The sequence below is a fragment of the Nilaparvata lugens genome, unplaced genomic scaffold (assembly GCF_014356525.2).
Source record: "Nilaparvata lugens isolate BPH unplaced genomic scaffold, ASM1435652v1 scaffold4198, whole genome shotgun sequence".
Classification (NCBI taxonomy): Eukaryota; Metazoa; Arthropoda; class Insecta; order Hemiptera; family Delphacidae; genus Nilaparvata; species Nilaparvata lugens.
This window is the reverse complement of record NW_024090562.1, coordinates 2,850-28,243: the sequence shown is the minus strand read 5'-3', so window position 1 is coordinate 28,243 and position 25,394 is coordinate 2,850. Positions and strand designations below refer to the sequence as shown.

At 33.0% G+C, this 25,394-nt stretch overlaps 1 protein-coding gene across 1 annotated transcript; it reads right to left on the bottom strand.

Moving 5' to 3' along the window:
- Positions 1 to 703: 703 nt before the first annotated feature.
- On the bottom strand, positions 704 to 20,139 carry LOC111048338 (regulator of G-protein signaling 20; the record flags this gene model as incomplete). Its single annotated transcript, XM_039444306.1, has 3 exons — positions 19,984 to 20,139; positions 6,232 to 6,312; positions 704 to 765 (listed from the first exon to the last, which is right to left on the bottom strand). Coding segments are annotated over exons 1-3 (223 nt in total), but the record flags the coding sequence as incomplete, so codon positions are not given.
- Between the last annotated feature and the right edge of the window lie 5,255 nt (positions 20,140 to 25,394).

The window sequence follows — 25,394 nt, the reverse complement described above, 5'->3', positions numbered from 1 at the left end:
TAATTGAAAAATTTGAATAATTTTGAGTAAGTATATCTTAATTCTAAATAATTTTTCAACCAAGCAATTTATGAAAAAAAATATTATTTGAAATAATGAATTAATAATAATAATATTCAAAATATTCAAAATGTATAATATTTAATTAGTTCCATTTTTATTTATTTGAAAATCGGAAAAAAATATAGATTACAAATTCGCATTTAAAATACACGCCAACAATGTCAACAGCTGATTGGGATGGCTGCAAGATAATATGCAAAGTATTAATTAAGAGTACGCAAAGTAATACTTTGCGCACTAGAGCGGAAAAGTGATTCTTTGCGTTCTGTAATCAGTGCAGGAATGGTCACTTTTCAAGGTAACTGTAGGAAATTAATATTCCCCAACTTTAGCTACTTCAGCTTCTACTTCTTTTGTTGTATCATACTTTTCAACATATAATATTATATTGTTTAATTAGGAGCGTGAAATGTCTAATAATAAACTGATGAGAGATAAAATTGATCAATATTGAATGTTCTTTATGTGGTCTGGAATAGGAATCAAATTTATATTTTGATTTTAAAGAACTTGTAAATTTTGTTGCTTAACTTTTGAAAGCAATGACATAACAAAGCTATTGTACCGTACCGTACATGTCAATATAAAACAAAGATAAATGCATTCTTAAATTTGAAATAAGATTTTCGATTCTAGTTACCTGAACTTCTCATTAATTTATCGAATGATTTCCCCCAGCAACGAACCTCCTCCAAAGATGGCCTGCAACACAAAAACACACAATCACAATTATTTCTTCAAAGAATGATAATAATTATATGAATAGTTCAATATAAGATCACAGTACGGTATACACTTTTAAGAGAGTTGTAAAAGAGAAGTAGGCCAGTTTTTTAATGTAGATAGCCTGCCGTACTCTTCAAAGTACGGTACGGTACTTTCAATTTTTGATATTAAATCTAATTTGTACTTTGTGAAGAAATAAGCAAGACGACGGTGTCATTATGCTAGCTTATTTGGAATATATTAATCAGTACCCTACAGTCAATATCAAACAATATACAGTTTTAATAGTTTCAATTTCTATCTAAATTTGGGAAAGGAACAGTTTTGGGCTTTAAGCCTGTTGTTCCATTCCCAATCATTCATAGTTGAGAATTATATTGTATCTATCAATGTATAAATAAATACATAAATAAATAATTTGGAATTTCTAATGATCAGCATTCATTTATGAATAATTTGTACCTAATAATTAGGAACTTATGACAAAAACCTTATCAACTTACAATTTTTCAATTAAGTAACCAAAATTATAGATATTTAAAAAAAATGTCCTAGGTTTTCCTTATTTGGAAATTAATAAAGGTCAAGATATATATGAACTTGGAGGTGTTGGAAATTTGGATTGATATTGAATTTTGGGAAGAGTAGAAAATTTACATAAAAATAATAAATATAATAGATGAGTGAATTCTTTGTTACAATAGCGAATATAGGAATAAGGGCTTTAATAAATATGTAGGTGGAATAGAATAAATTTAGGGGTGAATTGGTGAAAACAGTATAAAAATAGATGATTGAATAAATGTTCATAGTGTCACTGAAATTTGAAGGGGAATAAAAAATCATCATAAATAAAATATGAAGCGAATTCTTTTCATTACATTCTCGAGTGATGGCTTCAATACATTTTTTTAGTTTCAAAGCAAAAACTTGTAAAAGAGAACGTCTGACAAAGGATGTCTAGTTGGAGAATTGGAGAATAGAGAGTTGCCGTTAAATGGAGCATCTTTTCAAAATTTGTTTTTCTAAAAATAGAAAAGCTTTAGAAAGCAGACATGCGACCTATCGACCCGAGAAACCTCCCTCTCAAACTTTCTCTTCCTTTCTCACTCTATCACACGACTTCCCATTAAACCTTTCTCTCTATCTGGTACAAACTGGCCTTGTTTTAATAATAATACTAATAATTAAACTTCCAGCCCTCCAAGCCAAAAATAGAAGCAGACCTGATTTATATTCACAAAAAGATTGACTTCCAATGGAATTAATTCATTGTAATGGGAACAGACACGCCAAAACACTATCTGGGTCTCAAGTAGTTTAATAGATTATCAATTTTATCATCCAGAGTCACAAATTTATACCTGATATTATTATTCTTAGGTACCGTACAATAATTATATCAATTTTACAGAGGTTCACATAGTTTTCTTACAATGTCCGATTCTTAAATTTTGTGTCATTGATGATTTTCCTAATAGAAAATCTATTTAACATAATATATCATCGAATATGAATCTCAAGTAATTTTGTAAGTGATGATTATTTATTGTATTATCATATTTATATGATGGTTGTTAGCCCTTAAAAAGCCTAGTATTTGTGAAAGGTGCTCCTTAAAAACCTGACACCTGACAATTGTTCACTATGTGTAATGCATTTTAAAAATCCTTCAACTCCACAAATCAATACAGAAAATATGGAAAATGAAAAATATCAAACCATGAAAGGTTTCAATATTTAATTTATTTTTTCATTGAGTACCTAACTCAAGGAATTACACTTCACTCAGATACTGAATGAAATATCTAAAATCTATGAGATATCTATTCTGTGTGACACTAGTCTTCTAGTTCCATTAATACTAAAATTACAAAAAATAATTTATAATCGTCATTAATAGATGATACTGTAATAATTTCATTCATAAGGTATGTTTTCTATTGTTTGGTGATAATAATTGAGCGGGTCTTAGGTGGGTTCCGAATGAAGAGATAATAGAGCAGATACTGGAGATTCCAGTAGCTTGAGGAAAAACTTTAAAAGGTACTATAATCATTGTACTAGAGATCTTGTATTGCAAGGTATAATCTCTATCTACATTCTACAAACTAATCTCAACTTTTAAAATTGATCTGAAAGTCAGATACGAATGCTCAATTTGAATGTAGGTGTACTCGCACTGTGTAGGCCTACTGTATGAGTATTGTTCAGTGTGATTTTTTGGAGGCTTTAATTTATTACTAGACACGATCTCTCCTGACAGAAATGATATTCTGGTGTTATGAGTAGTTATTTCTGAGACTATACCGTACATTGTTTAAATGAATGAATTATTCAATCACTTACGGACTCTCTTAGTTTATAAAATAGCATTATAGTACCTTTTTTTGAAAAGTTTTTAACATAAAATAATAGATTAAAAACAGAAAGTTATTTGTGATGGTTTCTTGATCCATTCCGAGCTGCTTTGTATTAACACACTTTTTCATGTATTCAAACACGACATGCAGTCAATTATTAAGTAAATAATTAAAAACTTTTACTTACTGACTGAAGTACTTTTGATTGTCTAGCGATCGATTTTCAAAAGTTTTTAATTATTTACTTAATAATTGACTGTTGAAAATCGATCACATGTTTCACTGTTGAAAATCGATCGCTAGACGATCGAAAGTACTTCAGTCAGAAGAAAAAGTTTTCAATTATTTACTTAATAATTGACTGCATGTCGTGTTTAAATACATAAAAAAGTGTGACAAAGTTATTTTTTTTTCATAGTTAATTCTCCAAATTGGAGTTTACTTAAAACCGTCAATATAACTTATAAATCACTTCAATATTTCCAATTCAACAAATGTTGATAGTTAGGAGTGAATCTCTCTTCAGCTAGGTTTTTTCCAGCAATTGATTAGTTTGATAATCTAGACATGAATATGAGAAGACAGAAGAACCTGATCTCTCTATTTATATGGGCCAGGGACTTTTTTATGAAAATATATAGTCTTCTTTTCATGATTAATTAAACTTTCCTACAAAAATTAATTGATGAACAGTAATAAAACAGTATACAATATTAAAGAGTATATCATAGTGAACAGTATATGTAGTAAACTAGTTAGTACCCGTGCTCTTCAAGGGTTTACTTTGAAACTTGACGTAATGAAATCTTGAAGAATTGGGGCCTTAGCCATCCTCGGTAAATTAAGAATCTATATGCAAAATTTCAAGTTAATCAGTCCAGTAGTTCAGATTAATGAGCAATATTAATTTTGTATCGGGGATTTGTTCTATTAAAATATAGAAGTCTTATTTTCATAAGAAACGGAACATTACTAAAAATATGGAGGATAAAGGCTCACATACACTACATATTTGAAATTATTATCACACATATTTGAAATTATTATCAAAATTATTTGAAATTATTATCGCTCGCCGAAATATGTTTAGTGAAAGTTAGTATTTTTCTTATAGTTCGTAGAAAGTTTAATTTTTAATGATGTAAAAAAGCATTTTTCATGACAAATATATTTTGGATATATTGGAATTGTTTACACTCTCCGCATATAGCAAACAAAGCGTTTCCATTATTATTATTATTATTTAATTGCTATATTTATCATATCCAATCAATTATTATTAACTCTCTTGTATATATTTTGCACATATCCATAACTTCATCAACAAGTTCTTGAAAAATCACTAGGCTACTATAAAACTGAAAAATCAAAATTGGAGTTTGCGAAGGTGTTTTTTTCTGAAACAATTTGCTTGGATTCTCATGTTTATTGGATCAAAAATAGCGTCCCAAAGTGTGTAAACAATAGAGCTTGGTTTTCCATTCTTTGCCAGCTCTTTGCTAAAATTCAACTCAGAATTAACAACTGATTATTAAAGGTGAAATACACTTCCACTTCAAACATTAATCACTACACAAAAACAATAATCACTAAACATTTTCTTACACTAGGCAGTGAAAAAAATAAAAATTCGGTTTTTTACAATAAATTCATTCAATCAGTGACATGATAACTCGTTTAGGTATATTTTAAACATTTCTTTAAATACACTCATTTGAACTGTCACCATTGGTTTAAAGTGAAGCATGATGTTGTTGTTAATGGGGGTCTCTGACAGTTTAACGTGAATCTTATATAGTATATGAAATCTCAAATGAAACGATGTCAATGAAACTTTGAACAAAACGGTATCACATAGCAGTGCAAATCTCTAGCTCGTATGTACGTATAAAAAATCACCTCAATATTATAGATGAATACAATAGAAAAATTCTGAATGATAAATGAGATCACCTTATGAAATACCGAAAATATATTTAATATATTCGTGAATACTTTTAAAATGTATGAATCCAGGGCTACTTTCTTGTATTTATAAAATAGAATTATAGTAATCTTTAAAATTAATAGAACAATATAAACAATTTGTATTATTTTATTAATTTTAAAGGATACCGTACTATAATTCCATTTTATAAATTTGTGAATACATATTGATACGATGTACTGAATCACAGAAGCAATTTTCTCGAAAAACTCGCCAACTCTCTAAATGTTTATCAAATGCTTATGCTATTGCTTTTCTATGATAATATGCTCTCTATAATGTATTGTGATTTATTATTTATCTTTCCAGGGTAAACTAATACGGTACCAAGTTTTCAAATTTTGTGTTTGAAAAAACATGAAAAGGCTGTACAAATCTCACAATTATTATCATGAGAATAAATTTTAATTGTTTTGAAAATAATAGATCAGAAGTAGTGATCTCTCTTGGACACTGAGTGACATTTATTGAAAACTCAAAGAAAACGTGTGACATTTATTGTAAACTTATAGAAAACATGTGATATTTATTGAAAACGTGTGACATTTATTGAAAACTTATAGAAAACGTGTGACATTTATTGAAAAATTATAGAAAACGTGTGACATTTATTGAAAACTCATAGAAAACGTGTGACATTTATTGAAAACTCATAGAAAACGTGTGACATTTATTGAAAACTTATAGAAAACGTGTGACATTTATTGAAAACTTATAGAAAACGTGTGACATTTATTGAAAACTTATAGTAAACGTAGTACGGTTCTTTCTCTATCAAAGTGAATTTATGCTCTGGTTGGAGCTACCTAAACTGTGTATTATAATTCATGTGTCAACTCTTTGAAAAGGGTTCTGTTTTTGGAAAACAAAAGAGACTGCTTTAAAACATGAAGCTGTAAATTGGGCTTATGTTCTCTAAAAAAATATGGGTGTGCTAGAACATTTTTATCACTGGACCAAAGAACCGTATCAAAGCTTTCTTCTGAGCGTTAAATAGTAACAAACTCCGTTGTCTTGTTCAAAAATAATACCCAAACGAAGGTTCAAGTTTTTAAGGATATATTATATGATAGGTAAGGTAATATAACTTACAGAGGTTCTCCGTCGCATAGAGCATCTAGGTTGGAGTCTTTGTTTTTCGCGCCGTTTTCTTGGCTATTCTTCACCGCTAAACTGTAAAACAAAAATTACATCAAATCAATTGAAAAATATCATACAAAGAAATACACGAACTTGTTTCATATTAGAGGTGTAATTTTCAGAGGAATTATAATGTACACTCTCTGTTAATAAAATGAGTTAGAAAACATTTACCAATAATTCAAGATAATATTGAAATGCGCATAATATAGTGCATCGTATAACAACATACATCGCAGTGAAACAGCATATAATACACAAACATGAGATAAAATTAAGAGAGACCAGTACAATCAATTCATGCAAATGAGCAAATCTCCTTCAATAATAATTCTACCAGATTGAATACTTTGATAGCCTATTATTTTCAAGAAACAAAATAAAAATACATGTCTTCCAGATGAGAATACATTAAGGGTCCATAATACATTATGGATTCATAATCCAAAGTATTGTACCTACCAGCTATATACGTATATCACTATACACGTATAGTGATATACCAAGTGATAATTTAATTCACTATATTGATGCTTTAAACAACATACAAAATTATTAATAATATTGACTGCGTATCGTTGTTTAATTTCAAAATACTTTGTTATCGCAGTCGAAATGAATGAAGAAACTATCTTCTACAATTCAACATTGATATAAATATAATCAAGACTTGAATGTTCTGCTGACACTAACACAAATTATTGAACCAATGAGAAACAAGATTCAGTCGTTACACCATTACCTTAAGTCTCATCTATCTTAACTCTAGGGTTATATAGGTTACAAGTGAAGCATATCATTCATTTTTCAACAATACATATACCGATTTGCGCTGCTGTTGAGCAAGTTACACGTGGAATGCTAGTGCGAGTCTGGGAAGAAATCGATTATCGATGGGATGTCTGCAGGATAACCAACGGAAGTCACATAGAAAATCTTTAGTTTAACGTAAAAATACTTGAAGTGTTTTCCTTCAAAACAACTCCAAAACCAGCTCTGTACCTTGTTTAATAAGATTTATATTACTTTTTAAAGTTGTTAAGTCCTTTTTCAATCACGCGGTATATACAATGCAGGAAGATTCCAAGGCTAGTGAATAGCTAGGGTTCATATATCATCCTACTATACTAAATACAAGCCTTTATACTATCCTACGTTGGGAAGATTCAAAAGACTTTGTCCCAAAACTGAATCAATTCTATATTTAAAATTAAAAGATTCGCGAGTCATGATACAAGATTTATACTATCGTATACTATACTATACGTTAGATAATGCAAGCCTTTATACTATCCTAAATTGGGAAAATTCGAAAGACTTTGTTACAAAACTGCTTCAATTCTATATTTGAAATTAAAAGATTCGGTAGTCATGTTAGATAGGTCATGTCAATACATCACTTGGAACTCGCCAAAAAGAAGAGAAAATAGATTTTCCTTTTTCTCAAATCTCATGAATACGAAATTCTGTTCATTTATTCCTTAGACAAGACTTGTTAAAATTTCACGAAACCAACAGCCTTGCACAGCACCTTATAATTGGCGACTGGGTATTGAATAAGTAAAAATACCAATTGAATTTTTTGGTTGAAAGTAGCCTATTGCAGACATGCAATCCTGTAGGCTTGAAGTTAACTAGAACTTGATTAGATTTTTCAATCACCTTACAATCTTATACCGATTTCATGGAGTACTCGAATTTGAGTTCAATGCCATGAAGAAATCATTTATATGAAAGTTTCTATTCTCATACGTAGAACAACAAAAGTTGTCAATTTTTTGACCTGAGAACGTAGTATGTTTTCAACAAAATACCGAAATTCCATGAAGAAATCATTCATATGAAAGTTGCTATTCTCGTACGTAGAACAACAAAAGTAGTTAATTTTTTGACCTGAGAGCGTACCGTAGTTTGTTCACCGAAATCTAAATTTCGTGAAAAGCACAGCAACATTCTCGTCAACTTGTAGATCGCTCAAACTCTCAGGATTGATAGTAAATTGACGAGAGGAACAATAATGTGTCATCACATTGGCGAAATTCTCTCCTATTCTTGAGTTATAAAAATCCGTGCTTTCAACAAAAATTTTGTTTCCTACTCAGTGTTTTTCCTACAATGAGAAAGTGGCCAACAAAATGTCCACCTCTGCAAGTCTACGCCGACTACGCTCGTCTGGGCAAAAATTGACAACTTTTGTTGCTCTACATTGGACAACAGCAACTTGTTTTCTAAAAAAAATTGATTGAGAAACTTATTTCATTTTGTTGACAAATTAATTTGTTGTTATGATGGTTTAATCAACAGTTCCTCGTCGAGGTAATCAGAGTTAAGTATCGAGGTAAGGTAGGCTATAAATATCGGGGACCGAGCTTCGCTCTGGAGTACAAAAGCATAAAAAATGTATTACGAAAGAAGAAATTATAATAACATTCATACAGAAATGTTCTTTAAAAATGTTCTATCTAATCACAGAAAATTCAGATTAATTCCGAGAGGAATGCAAAAATTTCCCTCACAAAGGCCCAGTTGCACAAAAGCCGGTTAAATTTTAATCCTGATTAACTTCACGTGAACCAAATCAGAGAAGACCATTTCAAAAAGATGGATCTGCTGGAATTAATCAGGATTGAAAATAACCCGGCTTTTTTGCAACCGGAAGTAAGTACCTGATTGAGTGATTACAAAAGTTCAACAGCTGAGTCATAATTTTGACACAGTCCCACACACATGAACTTGCTCACTCACTTCCATCACCAAAAGACGACGAAATAATGATAATTATTATCACCTGTTTTTCCAAGGATGAATAATAATTATCCTTTTAATGTCCTTCAGCGAGTTTTCCCAGGGATGAGACCTAGTGCAATCGAATCTTCATATTATAAACCTACTATGTTCTGAATTTCGTGAGAATCGTCAGAGCCGTTTTCGAGATTCGGTGAAATACAATCATATAAACATCTAAACATCCAAACATCTTGAACATATAAACAGAAGTTGCTCGTTTAATAGTATAGGATGAGATAATAAACGGTGAGTAGAAAGATTACGGTATTCTAATTATCTCGGAGAAGACCCTATCAAGTTCTTTTCGAGTTTAATTTGGGTGAAAAGCTGTGAGACTCAAATTCGTTAACGTCGAATTACGAGACAGAACAACGCATCAGTGTGTAAGTTTACATCTTTGACGATTTCACTCCTCATACAAAATTAAGGGTGAAATAAATAAATATCTAGATACCTGGCTAGCTTAGGTCTGGTGTTGAAATTTTCTGGTCGCTGCTCATAAATTTCAGAGATTCTGACATGACTTAACGACTGTTGTTTTTAGGCAACCAATAAAGCGTCTAAACGGCCACTCCTAAAAGCTTAAGGGTTTCTCAATAATTTTAGAATGGTCATTACTCAGTCTCAAAATCGGACGATTACTTATCCAATTTGTATTTAATGAATGAAGATTTGAGAATTCAATTTCTGAATGGTTGTGAAGTTTCGGCTTTATAGCTGGAAAGTAATAGCGAAAATTCAGGGATTTATTGGAAGATATACTGTACTTCCGGGGAGTGATTGGAAAGGCTTATAAGTAAAGACCCCTATTCCTCAGGGTGAAAATAATTATGATGAAGCGGCGAAGGTAGCTTGAGAGTGTTGAATGTAATGCATGTATTTCAATGGTGGCGGCACATAACTAAATTTAGTAGATTGTAGACAACGAAAACGAAAACTAATGGCCTTTTCTCGTAATGCTCTAGATAGTATATTATATATTACTACTATATTATACTACTACTCTACTACTACTATATCATATATCATACTACTAGCAGGTCCCCGTGCTTCGCTACGGGAATGAAAAAATAACTCCCGTCATAAAATTTTGTTTCTGAAACATTAAGATATTATCTACACTCCCGAGTATAGTTCTGATTAGAGCAGAAGTGCCCAGTCAAATTATTTTTTAATAAATGTATTTAAAATAAGTTATTGATGCTAACCTTATTGACAGTACTCAAATCTTGATTAGATACCATCCTCAACTTACTGCCGACCTGACAAAATTAAACTATTAATCAATTTTGTTGCCAATATCAACCGTAACAACTGTTCCGAAAAGGTAATCTTTCTAGATTATAGTTCTTTAAATATAATGTTATGGACATGAATGAAATTTGAACATTAATTCTGAAAAATCTAGAAGGAAAAATGAAATTTGGGCTTTGAGGTGCACGAGATTGATATTTTTAGAATGCATGTGCAAAATTTGGAGATCTAATTCATTCCCGTTTTTCCGGTATGCAATCCACAAGTTGACGTGTTTTGATGCAAACAAACGAACAAACACAACCCTATTCTCTCTTATTATATATATATATATATATATAATATATATATATATATATAATATATATATATATATATATATATATATATCATAATATCATTGTATACATAAAATTAGGAACTTTCTGATGTCCACAACGTATTTCTGTGACATCGTTCTATAGTGCTGAAATTCAATGTCAGCATTCCTTATGTTTAACATCAATACGCCTCTTAATCAGTCAATGCTGACAGTTTACAGTGAATCACACAGAAAATAATGCTCCATATTATATTAGCAGACTGTGAGTTTGAAATTTCCGACACCGGGCGGCGACGAATGCAAAACAATGCTGTGACGTCACTATGATTCGAATCACGGGGCTGACTAGTCTGCCTGTCTGCTTTTGAGTAGAGAGAGCTTTCTCACACAATAATATTATTGATTTGACATCACACTCAGAATTATTATTGCAACACATATGAACAGCGCACTGATGAAGTCAGCTGAGTGGCTTTATTCGATTACGTCCGATTTTCTGTTTCAACAATACCATGAAGAGGATTTATCTCTCTTTGAAATCTTCTGTCCCAAACATTTAAACTTTAGACACTCATATCTCAAAAAGTAATGAACGGAAAAGAATGTTTTCCCAAGAAAACTTTTTCATTTTGATAGCTTAATGATATACAAATCGAAAAACTTTGAAAAATATCACCAGTAGAAAGCTTATTTTTAGCCTTTGCACAGCCTTAAGGAGTTTTTTATGGAATGTGGTGGGTTCTGAATTTCTGATTCAATCATTATCATCAATATATCATATTGCGAGTATACACACGACACTACCCATTTGCCTTCCTCTATCACAGTTCCTGATGATTAATGACACCCAAGTCCTCCCATTCTTAGCGTCTGCCTATCCTCATTGTTATTCTGAACAATGGATCGCTCAGTGGACTATTTTTTGCCGAATCGCTCATCGGAAATCGCTCATCGGACGACATTCTTTATTCGACATCGTTGAGGGTGCACTCAGAGAGCGGTCAGCGGTCAGTTGTCAGAGCGGTCCTAGGAGGATTATATTCTGAATTAAAAAAGTTGAGATTTGGCCATCAAAACAGCTAAATTGATCCATATCAAACTTATGTTCATTCAATAAGTAACGAGACAAATTACTAATTCTCAAAAAAGGCTAAATTGATCCATATGAAACTTTCAGGACATGAAGTTGGCAACCTTGCGATGTCATCTGATCAGTTGTTCCGCCGTATTTAATTGGATATGGTGCAATTCTCAAGCGGACTTGTTTTTAGCTGAGTCAATTAACTGAGTCAATTTGCGATTCTGTTCACGAAATACGGTGGAAAAGCTGATCTGATGTCATCGCAAGGTTGCCAACTTCATGTTTTGAAAGTTTCATATGGATCAATTCAACCGTTTTTCAAAATTAGTGATTTTTCTCGTTACTTATTGAATGACCATTCAGTCGATGCAGAGTTGAAGAGTTGGGTGGAAAAACGACATGAGTCGAGTAATCAAGTTTTGAGTTTAAAATACTAGTGCATAGTTTAATATTATTTGGTCAGAATACAATATCTGTCAAGTATTTAAATTATATACATCTTGCAGAGTTGTTGATTTGAATATAATTATCCAGTCTTCATGGTCTTGCATGAAAAGATTGAAATCTCGCATATTTTGGCAACACGGATATTTTGTCAAGTATAAAACTTGTTTTGAGTACAGATTAAGATATCCATATAGCTTTTTTGTTAAGTTTTACAGCAAATAAAATTCTTGATTCTTTAAATTTTGAGCACTGGAAATTTTAAATTGTAATAGTTGAGGATAAACTGAAAAATTTAACTTTATTCATATTTGTTATACCCTTATATTTGTCTATACCCTCTAACGACCGCTGGAGCTCTGAACGCTTGACCGCTCCCTGTATGCATACACCCTAAATTTCTAATGAAATCAAATCAACCCATCAACATAATTCTATCTATCAACCTTTTTTTTCTTCTTATTTTTCTATGTCTATCTTTCTATCTTGTTCTTGTAGTAATCTACATTAATTTTTACTGTGCTCATCTATTATAATTTCAGTTTTACATTAATACTTCTAGTTTATTCATGTACAGTGCTAATTTTGTTTAGTACTTGGGTCTTGTTAGACTCGGTGGAAATGGTCATATTGTATAAATAAATTAATAAATCAGTCACATTCTGTGCACATTATTGATCATTTGTCTATTATTATTTATATGGTACATCGAAGGGGAGATGATTAGAGTTGAGTGGAGAGAGAGTTTAGGTGAGTTCCGAACCACCGGGAAGCTATTTTGAGATTCTTAAATAATGATTTTTGAAGAAGTTACACCGGGAATCTATTTTCAGATTCTTAAATGATATTCAGAGGAATCGGCTCTACAAGTGGTCACCCTTCCAAAGAGAGTAACAGGCGTATGAATCTCAACTTATCTAATCGATAGTTTATCAGCGCGACCACAGTTGGGCTGAAACATCCATTCGTATTTTTGCTACAAGTTTACTTTCACAAACCGAGCATGGACTGTCATATTCTCCACATCATTTTCTTTTGTTCAACACTGTATTATCCATTGTTCATTTGATCGTGTTGAGAGAGCAATTTGTGGAATGTCATTTCTTGTGCTCTCGAATGTATTTTCAAATAATAAATAAATAAACAGATTCCTAAAAACGTAATATCCATGAATTGTATCTACACACGAATGGAAGGTAAAGAGCATGAAAAAGGTAGGAATTGAAGGGAAATAAATAGCAGGGAAGATTAGAAATAAAGGAAGAATAGAAAAAAGTAAGGGAAAAAATAGTGGGAAGGGAAAAGTTGATGACCGATAGGGCTTAACGTGTGGCACACAAACTGAACTTTTGATTACAGCTTTCTATTTCAAATTACCCGCCAGTCACATTATATGTGTTTCTTGCCGTTAGAACGAGTCATAAAATTCTCCCTACAAGTCCTATATAGCCCACGGAGTCATATAATACTGCATTCTATACATATACAGGTCTTATATACTTTTCATGTAAACCCAAGCACTGTACATTACAGTCTCGTGTCAATTCACCTGCATGAGGTTCTATATACCTTTTTCATGTAAGCCCAAGTATACACAAGAGTATCATGGTATATATACTTTTTATGTAAACCCAAGTATATATAAGAGCTTCGTGTCAATGTGAGAATAGCATTTCAAAGCTTGCATGGGTTATTGATTCAGGGTTTTTTTTCACGACAGTTCATGATATTCTGAAGGAATTATTTGAATGTTTTTTCGCAAAGTGTGAATTAAAGGCTAGGAGAAGAAAATGAGTATGTTTCAAAAAGTACGATATTAGAGAGAAAGTGCGTTGGAAAGGAATTAATAGAATGAGAAGAAAGGAGTAAGATACAATTTTCAAAATTTTGAATTTTTACCACAATTGGAAATACATTATCTCCGCGGGGTTACACTAATTGAGATACTCAGTGTGGTTAACTTTTCAATAATTCTCATAATTTCAATAGAATATGGAGGAATTATATTTTTTCTATTTTTTATTGTCTGTCTTCTATTCCATAGTAATATTTTTTTTTCTGTTGTGCTGATTCATTCATTCCATTTGAGATTTTAGTAACATTTGAAATTTAAAATTTTATTTGCCAAAAAAGTCATACCAAAATTTGAAATTACATTGCATTGAAATACAATGCATTTCATTCATTGATATTGAAATTACAAAGGCAGGTTTACATAATAAATAAACTTCTGTTAAGAGTTCTCTGACCTTTAAATTCAAATATTGATGGTATATATTTCTAACTATGCCTATAGATTTCTGTTTTTATAAACGATTCTCAAGTACGTTCTCAGTGAACGGTCTGGTTGTCCAACATCCAGCTAGTAAAACAGTTTCTGATTAGTTGCTAGTTGCTAGGCAACCAGAGTGTGCTTGGCTGAGACCGATCTTGAGAATTGTTAATAAACACAGTTCAAAGATTTACTTCTTAAAGGTGCGTACAGACTTATGCACCACGAACACGTACATTTCTCTTTTCATCAGCTGATGCTATGCTTATCTCATCTGTATTTGTTCAGAAATAGTAAGATACATAATTAACAAAGAATCAGCAGATGAGAAGCGAAATGCTCGTGTTCGTGGCGCATGAGTCTGTACGCACCTTTAGATAATTTTAGTTCTAGTTGAAGTAGTTGATATAATGCAATAATTTTGTTTAAGTTGGAATATGGTTCAAAACCATAATAGACTGTTACTAACTTTACTAACTCTTTCAAGCTCTTTTTACTAATTTTGAAATCCAAATCAAAAGGTAAATCAGTTTTACTGCTTGTGTAAATTATCTGCCTTCTGATCAATGAAAGTCTTGTAGAATAAACTTGATATTTTAACTTAACAGTTATATGGTTGGATTAAGAGAGAATATTTTTTTACATTAAATATAGCGGTTCATTTCCTATATTTTTATTTTATAGTTTTTCTCTGCATATTATTTGTTGATTTTTCCACTGTTCTAAAGTTTCTACTGTAATTATTAGTTTAATTTGAACCTCTATTTTCTGAATTATTTCGAAATATTATGTTTTTATTTTACTGTTTTGCAACTCTCACCAGCGGGCAAAGAGTTTCTTTTTGCTGGTGATGCCTAGATTTTATATTTTATTTAAGTATGTGTATGAATAATCATGTTCATGTATTCATATTTTTAATGATATGTCATATTATAAAGAGTTTGTAATATGTCTTGAATATTCTAAATTGGCAATAAATGAATCGAATTGAGAACTCTATCAACATTCAATTATCTATCATTATGGCAGAACGTTTAATACACAAACACAAGGACTAAGAACTGAATAGAATCATAGAGAAACAATAGCATGAGTAGATATCCCATGGTATAGGGGCGTTTATGTCGCAACTGTTACTGTTATCTCAAGCTGATAGTCCACGAAGTTCTTTCCTGTGAAGCTTTATGACGCTGGTAGTCTCTCATATTGTGCCGTTCATACACTCTTACCCGGTCATAACAGTAAAAGTCAACAATAATCGACAGTAATTGACTTGAGATAACAGTAAAAGTTGCGACATAAACGTCCTATACCATGGGATATCTACTTACGCTATTGTTTCTCTATGATAGAAGAGCACAGAAAAGAACTAAATAGACATGAGCTGAATACACAATAACTGAACTATAGACGGTTATAAATTATAGACTTCACTGTACGGCTAGTGTAGAAAGTGGAGAAAAGCGTCCGTGTGACTGGAAGAAAAACAAAACAATTTGAATGTCGTCAGACCAGTTCACATCCGAATTTCCTCTCCAGACTGTTTCAGTGTAGGAAGGTGTATGTTTCCTCCAGACCAGCCCAGACCGTTGCAGACCAGACAAGACCGTCTACACCTTTTCCAATTTTATTTGAGGAAGTATCAATTGTATTTGAGAATAGTCACTTGTAATTGAGAGAATGTCAGATGTAGATGAGAATAGTCAATTGTATTTGCGAAGTCATCACATTTAATTGAGAATAGTGACTTGTATTTGAGAAATCGTCAAATGTAAATGAGAATATATCAATTGAAAATGAGAAAATGTTCCAATTGACATGTCGTGACTCTTCTGTAGTCTACAGTACAGGTTTGATTGTAAGTACGTTAATAAAAAAAATGAAATTAAATTGATTTGAGCAGCAAAGGATACTGTACCACATACACAATATTCCAATTACTATCATGGTCTTCGCATGGGGGAAAATTAATATTTTCAATGGTGAAAGTATTTCCCCTCTACTGTTTACGAATGATTAATGAGTATTATTTCTATGTACCACGCGACTTCTGTCTCCAAACATTTTGTGAAATATTGCACTTGATGAAGATCAAATTCTCTATGTTTATGGCGCAATTGAACTTTATCATCAATCAATTGAATCTCTTGATCAAACAATTTGGCATCTCTTCAATGGATTTTGGGGCTTGAAAATAATGTTTTATACAAAAACTAAACGTTTTATTGGAAAATTAAATATATTATCATATTATTTTATATGAGTACAGTTATAAAAAATATAAGTAGGTACTGGAAGTACTGGTTTTTCAAAATCATTTCCCAATTAAAACTGACAACTTCCCGATTTCAAATCGTATGATCTCAAATTGAAATGATTCTTTCTCAATTAAAATTCAATATTCTCAATTACAAGTGATGACTTCTCAAATCCAATTGACTCTTCTCATTTACATCTGACGTTTTCTCAAATACAAATGACTATTCTCAATTACAATTACTACTTTCTCAAATACAGTTGGAAAAGGTGTGGTAAGGGAAATTCCGCTACCAGCCTATAAGGTGGAAAGATTATTGTTCTTCGATCACCTGTACAGGCCGCTTCGCCTTTACACGGACGCGACTGGCACACACGCTCTTCCCCAACTGTTGTGTTTGATGACTGATCATAATCATTCCAGTATAGGAATTTCCATAAGTTTCATGCCTATGTGAGAAGTTATACATCGCCTCTTGAAAGATGTATCACAATAGGCAACCGTTTGGCCAAATAGAATCGACTTCTTTAAACATTCCAATTTATTAAAAAAAATAATAAAATCTTTGCAAGAAGCCAGATAAGAGATTTTTGACACTGTTAATATGATTGATACATTAATTGATCTTCATTGACAGCTGCAATATACAAAGGCTTAAGCCGTTCTATTGCACATAAAATTGCCTATTATCATTAATAATTATTTCATTTAATGGAAATGAATTTTTGAATTAAATGTTAGCAATAGCAATGTTCTTTCATTTTCATAAATATTGATAATGATATTCGTTACGTTTCTAACAGCTTTCAACTTACACTCAGTGAAATTTGTATAGAATTTTTACTTAGCTTTATTAATAGTTTAAATAGACTAATAGAAAATTCTGAAAATCATCATTAGCTATCTTAGCATCTTACGGTCATGGAAACCTGTTTGGCCTCATGGCTAGATGCAACATGTGAGTTAAGCAGCACGTTCGATAGAGCAATGTAATTTGTCATTGTCGTGAACGGACGATCTCGAGAGAAAGCCGAGGATTAGTAAAGAATTTAATTTGTAATACTTCTATGCTGTCCACTATGCTCCATCAACTAGCAACTAGTATTTGATCGAGTTTTTCAACCTAGGAGGGTAAATACCCTAAATATGTTGTAATTATGCTGGCGACTTGCTGTTAATAAAATAATTCTACTGTATAGTAGTAAAGTCCTAGTATCTTGTATAATTCTAGAATTACCTACACTATTCTATAATGGATTTTTTGTTTGGATTTTCGTTTAATAATAATAATAATAATAATAATTCTAGAATAATTTTTATAATTTGGCGAATAGTAGTCTAAAACACTTGAGGGGAGTCATTTGAACACAATTTATAAGAGCTATACTGGTTGTACCCTTCAATCCCTACTCATGTAGCTAATGTTTGCTCAGTTTTAGTTTGAAGTATGTCACCACTTGATAGCATGATTAGCCTGGAGTGTCCTGCTTAACAGTTTGTTATCACTTTCTCATTTATGTAGAGTGGGGAAAGTTATTTTTGACAACATAATAATCGTTTTATCTGCCTGTTTTCTACCTATTTAGTTACTCATTGCGTTACTGTACTTTAATTTATAATTTTCCTCGTTTTGTTCTTCTCTTCCTTCTTCGCCTTCTTCTCCTCCTTCATCATCTTCTTGTTTTTCTCTTCCTCTTCTTCTTCAACTTCTGCTCCTTCTCTCCTTATTCTCGTCAACTTCTTCCTTTTTTCTTGTTCTTATCATTCAATCTGATCCACTGTAATATTTTCTTGAGAATAAAGTGAAGGTGATTGTACAGAACTGCAGTATATAGATGAAAAAATAAATGACTAATGGATAAAACGACTTGTTATAACCTATATAATAATAGATACGAGGTTTCGGTTATTGAACACCATTAATCTCAAGTTAACTAACATTATTGAAAAAGGAGCTGCAAGCAAATTTCACTCTGTAAATGGAAACATCTGATTGATAGTTGTCAGACATATCATGGTGGAAGCATAGGGAAAAGATAGCACACTGTCTTTGTCAAAAGGTCTGTTGTAGAAACTATCAACATTTTATTGAAACCATTCAGCTGAAGTAGGCTCCGCCCACACAATGGGCGTATTTTGGCTCAGCCAATGACAACCAGCCATCCAATCAACACTTCGTCTACCGTGGGCGTGTCTTGTCTCGACCAATGACAGCATTTCACCTAGATAGGTCAGCCAAATACCAACTAGATGGCTTCATTCACTGTATAGATTGAGCTCCTCAATGTTCAAGATTAGATCAGTTCTAGTTTACTGGAGATCAATAATTTTGTAACATACTAGTATTTTTCTTGGATTTATCAAAAAATAATTGGTTGTGACAAAATAGATCTGAATCCACTTTATGACACTCATCAATCTCCACAGATTGAGAAAATTTTATTTCGAAAATGAATATTGATTGAATTATTTATACAACTTAGGGCATTAGTTTCAACCAATGTCAATAAATACACAGGTCATGACACAATTCCGTGATGCATTGCAAAATCGCCATTTTGAGGGGGTTCTAGTTCACCAATTTTCAAATTTATTTTTAGCTCTTATCATTGTGGATTGAACATAATATGATATTAGTAATTGGAATTGTAAAAAAATTCCTCCTACAGAATTATAGTATTTAGCAGAATACTAGAAACTGAATTAATGATTTTTAGATTAATCTATCGGGAACTTTAAACTCTTTTTGCAGTTGGCCTCGCATATCTCTGTCTTGTCCCAATGCCTTATGAATCGTAACTCTTAGGTTACAAAAATAAGAACAATTTTTAATGATAAATAAGTGGATAATTGAATAATTTATTATTGAAATTCAATTATTAAAAAATTGATTGGATTTTCAAATGTACCGCCATGAAGACCCCATAAAATGGCTGCTCCGTAAGGAACACGAGTGTCATGACCTTTATTCATAGACCTTGGCTTCAACTAAACCAACATACCACCGTAAATTTCTAAAGTATAATAATTAATGTATTATTACATAACAGAGGCAGAAGACTACTAAAGTATCATTAAAGTATAATAATTAATGTATTAATTCATAACAGTGGCAGAAGATTATGTTTTATTCTAGTCATGTAATCAAAACATTAATTAATTTAGCATGCAATTCTATTTGTGCGATACTACTATTTATAGTGACATATTAACTGTCAGCACCCCTTGAAAATAAGATGGGAGCTCCACATTCAATAAATACTGACAGATTGAAGTGAATTACTAACCTTGAACGTACAGAATGCACAACATTCTTCCATCGACTCAGCATTCTCGTTGTATTTGTATCCCAAGTAGCACCGGGCATAATGTATTCTAATTTGGTATTTTCAGTTCAATAATAATTCCAAAACAAACCATTCACTCCCGAACATAGCATGATATGATGATACAGTATTGTTCAAAGCACACTATGACATATTGTTCATGATAATAATACTGAGTTGTGATAGTATTTCTGATCACTGAAGTTGAAAGTTTTTGCTAATTCTTCTAAGACCGCCCTGACCGCTGACCGCTCTCTCTCTGTGCACACCCAATCTAGTTAGAAACATTTAAGCCTGTGTGGCATCTTTTGCACAAAATCCAGAATTCATTGTAATTAGATAGATAGCCTCATAGATGGATGATGATAATAATAATAATATCGAGTGACCTGGCTGGTTTAGGTCTGGTTTCAGAGTTTTCAGGTCGCAACTGATCAATTTCAGGGCCTCTGACATGACCTAACGACTACTTTTTAGGCAGCCGGGACCGACGGCTTAACGTGTCCATCCGAACCACTGTCTTGTCTAGATAGATAAATGCCTTTTATCTACATTTTACAATAATTTCAAAAGTGATGTGGGCGAAATTGAGGCAATAAGAGCCCCCTCTTCCACCTAACCCACAATTAGAAAACTGTACAAGGAAGAAATATTTTCTCTCGAATTATTATTTGTCATCATAAACTGATTCCTTCTTCACACTTTCACAATTATTTGAAACCTTGTTCCCAAACTAAACCATCTAGACAAGGGACCAGTAGTTGTTAGTGTAAGTTTTGGGGTCCACACCATTAATTTTATGCATAACACCAACACACATTCAATTTGCTGGGGACTTAGTCTGCCTAGGACAGGATGCTTGGCTTAGAAATGTGTCGCGAACTTCACTAAGTCCAGTCTGACTTAAGTCATGCCCTTCTTAGTCAGGGACAGACAGTACTTAAGCCTTCATTCCTCCTCTCACTCGTACCTTCACAATCTTCTCCCTTACACTCTCAGTCTTCCCGCCTCTCACAATTGTCTTGCTCAGCCTCTCACTCGCTCTCTATCTCTCTCCCACTCTCAACCTCTCACACTCTCTCTCGCTCTATCTCACACACTCTTGACGAGTGAACCTGCTTGACAGGCATATCCTACCTGATACCTGAATCCTTCTGGACTAACTTCTTCATCTCCGCTAGTATTCTTCTTCTTTTAATTGTTTGTACCTCTCTTTAAAACTAAGGGAATCTGCCGATTGCACAGAATGTGTTCAGCCACTCACAGATTGAACGTGACAAAGTGAACGTCCGTGACGTCATCACGAGTGATGTCATTTCGCTCTCACTAGCAGCCAACATTAAGGTGCGTACAGATTTACGCGCCGCGAACATGAGCAATTCACTTTTAATCAGCTGATGCCAAGCATTTTATATCTGTATCTTACCGTTTCTGTAAAAATACAGATATAGTCAGTTGATTAAAAGTGAATTGCTCATGTTCGCGGCGCTTATATCTGTACGTTCCCCGACTGAAGGAGCGAAATTCAAACTCACTCCAGTATCCTAAGGAATCTTCAAGTTAAAAACTACTTTATTATGACATCATATTAGCCAAGTTAATGAGATACATATTATCCTCTAATTTCATTCTAATTGATATTAAAAGATTGGGCTAGAACCATGATTGTACGATCAATCATCTATTCTTCTTCTTCTTCTTCTTCTTCTTCTTCTTTGGCTGTGCCTTATCCCATTTAAATGGGGTCGGCATTCCTTCCTCTTAGTCTGCCTCTCCACAAAGCCCTATCCAATGCTTCCTCTCTCCCGCAAGTCAGCCGCTATTCTATCTCCCCACCTCATCCTAGGTCTACCTCGTCCTCTCACACCATCCAAAACCAAATCCTGCACTCTTCGTCCAACATAATCCTCCTCCCGTCGCTGCGCATGCCCAAACCACCTCATCCTTGCCCCCTATATTTTCTTGCATTTACGATCAATCATCTATTAAGATACAGTAAGAATGATCTCTGTCAAATTGGTTTTAAAAAACACATCGTCTCAATCATTTATTCTAATGTTTTGACTTTTCATTTCTGACTTTGTTTTAATGACAAAGACAATGTGGGTGATAGATATAGATATATTTTTTGAAACCGTCAAACACTAATAACTTTGAACCTCCGTCACTCAGAATAGCAAAAAAATCACCACTATTCTCATTCTCACTCATGGTGACAGACTGAAAGAGTCAATACGTGCTAATTATTGGGAAGTTGACAGGGTGGTAGGGCTATGACAAACCGGGAGATTCCCGGTTCAACATACTGGCCCATATGAATAAAAACCATAGCAAATGCTCACGAGCAAGAGCATGGAGCATAAGGTTTTGCTCATGAGCAAAAGGTAGAAGCAAAAGCATTTGCTCATTTTTATTTATGAATAAGCTTTACCTTATACTCTTACCTTATGCTCCTGAACTCTGGAGCAAATGCTCACGTATTTTAAAGATTTTTCATCAACTGATTCGCTTTTGTAGCCTTACTTTGTTTTTATAGCTCACGGAAGCGCTAAATATGCAAGTAGGGGGCACCGCTTGTGTTGTTTTCTATATATGAATAGTGTTTTAGGTTAGCTGAGTTTAGAATTTTGAAATAATAGCGAAAAAAATGTAATCTCTATAATAAATCTTCAGCATATTCTTATAATATCAATAGCCTTCTTATAATCGTCTGTACTCTCATCTTCTAAAATGCCTATTTCCTATTTTATGATGGCTATCTTTATATCAGGTATCTTTTGTATTTATTCTTTTGTAGGAATAATGGTGATATATAATTATCATGGTTGAATCTAAAATGAGTTTTAAAATCTCAACTATTGGTTGTGTTTCCTCTCCCTCATACGAATTAGTTGAGCCATTTTACTATGAGCAAAAGGTGATAAGCTGCTCTAGACTAGACTCACCTTTTTTGAAGCATTTGCTTCAAAAGTTGAGCAAATGCTCTAGTTTATTGATACAATTTTGAGTGTAAGCTTTTACTTTTGAGCAAATGCTCAAACTATTTGTTTGATGAGCATGAGCAAAAGGTTTTGCTCACGTTTATTCATAGAAAATGAAGCAAATGCTCAACTTTATTCATATGGCCCACTCTCAGAGCTGGAGCTTTAATGTATTCATGATTTCAAGACTCATAACTAGTCGGATAAATCAACGGAACACTTTCAGAGTCGAAAAGGAAGGAATGGTCTCTGCGGAGAGCAGATGGTTATTTGAAAGTATATACCGATATTTCTTCGACAGAGAGAGCGGGATAAATAATGTGACTAGCAGTGATGACGTAACTACGTAAACAGTGTACGAGTGTATGGGAGCTATGTATCTCACTCCCATTTAACCGGTGGGCGAAATCTGTGTATGTCCGAAACTAACTCCTCCACTTTCTACTTATTCTTTTTCTTCATTTTCTTTTCCTTATTCTCTTCCTCCTCCTTCTTCTATTTCTCCTGCTATTCTTTCCACAACTCTACCCACTCATTTCTTATCTTATCATCTTCTTTCACTACTTTACAAATCATCTTCCTCTTCTATTTGATTCCTTTTTCTCCTTCTCATTCATCATCCTCCTCTTCATCAGCATTTCTCTTTCCTTTTACTCATCTCTCTCCTTCACCTCCTCCTCTTCCTTTATCATTATAATCGAATGCTCTCTTCTTCTCACTTTATCCTTTGCCTTCTTCTCATCTCCCTTCCTCGCATACTTCACACATTCACCTCTGCCATCTCCTCTTTCTCTTCCTTCCTTCCTTTGACATCTTCTACCTCACCATCATCATCTTCTTCTCCTTCTTCTTCTTCTTCTTCTTCTTCTTCTTCTTCTTCTTGTTCTTCTTCTCCTTTTTCTTCTTCTTCTTCTTCTTCTTCTTCTTCTTCTTCTCTTCTTCTTCTTTTTCTTCCTCTCCTTCTTCTTCTTCTCCTCGCTTCTTCTTCTTCTTCTTCTTCTTCTTCTTCTTCTTCTTCTTCTTCTTCTTGTTGTTGTTGTTGTTGTTGTTGTTCTTCTTCTTCTTCTCTTCTTCTTCTTCTTCTTCTTCTTCTTCTTCTTCTTCTTCTTCTTTTTCTTCTTCTCCTTCTTCTTCTTCTCCTCGCTTCTTCTTCTTCTTCTTCTTCTTCTTCTTCTTTTTCTTCTTCTTCTTCTTCTTCTTCTTCTTCTTCTTTTTCTTCTTCTTCTTCTTCTTCTTCTTCTTCTTCTTCTTCTTGTATTTTTCAGCTGAATCTGGACCCCCACATATCAGTAGCCTATCAGTGAACGTGTCCGGTGCAGTAAAAATATAATTCCAATAAGTTCTTATAGGACTATTCATACTCGCTCGGGCACTCGGTCATGCTGAATGGGAACAGTCCAATCAGAGCTCATGGAAATTATAATTTCACTGTGCCGGTCTTTTCCACTGATACTGATTATGTGGAAATCCAGCTTCAGTCGATCTTACTATCGTAATGTAACCGTACTCATCGAACAATAATATTGTTTATAAAGATTGAAAAATCAAAGTACAAGTGAAAAATTAAAAATCGATCAATCAATTGTAACATAAAAGTTGCAAGTGAGTGAAAAAACGTTATTTATTTCACTCACTCTCTTTTAAATAACGTTATAAGTCGAAAATGATCTGAGAAATAAAATAAAGTTGAAAAATGGTACCTTGATTTTTTTAATTTTTAAAATAAATACGAGTAGCCCTTACAAAGAAAATGAATATCATTGAACAATCTTTTCTAAAATACATTATCGAACCTTCAAACACTACCGCTCCCGTGAATATTGCAGTCCTGCAAGTCATTAACGTTGTAAAAAAGTGTACTTAACGATTTTTCTATTGTTAGCCGAGTTATAATCGCAAAACCCTTGAGAGAAAGAGAGAGAAAGTGCACCTGTGAAATCAATACCGCTAGATTATGTATGAAACAATAAGGCAGGGATTTCTTTTTTCTCACCCCATGAGACAAAAGGCCGTTCTACAAACTTGATTCTCTGTTCTGCACACGAAAGCTTCACAAGAAACACGATTTTCCCGGTGAATTTTTAGGAAATTTGTCAGAAATGAGATGATGCAGAGCTGTGTAGAGATTTCGAGATGAAAACTCATTAATTTTAAGACAAGACAGGGAGAAAGTAGCCAACATTTATCCATCAAATGCTTTTTAAAACATCATTTCTGTATTTTGAAAGAGAAAATAATTCGTGTGGAGACTGTCGGTGGATAATTATTCTCCAGTTTCGTAGAATTTCTCACATATTTTCTATTCTTATCTAGTTTTTTCCTTGGTTTGGAACTCCAGGGTTTGAACAATATTGAATGGACAGCCGACAACATTTTAGAGGAGCTCCATTC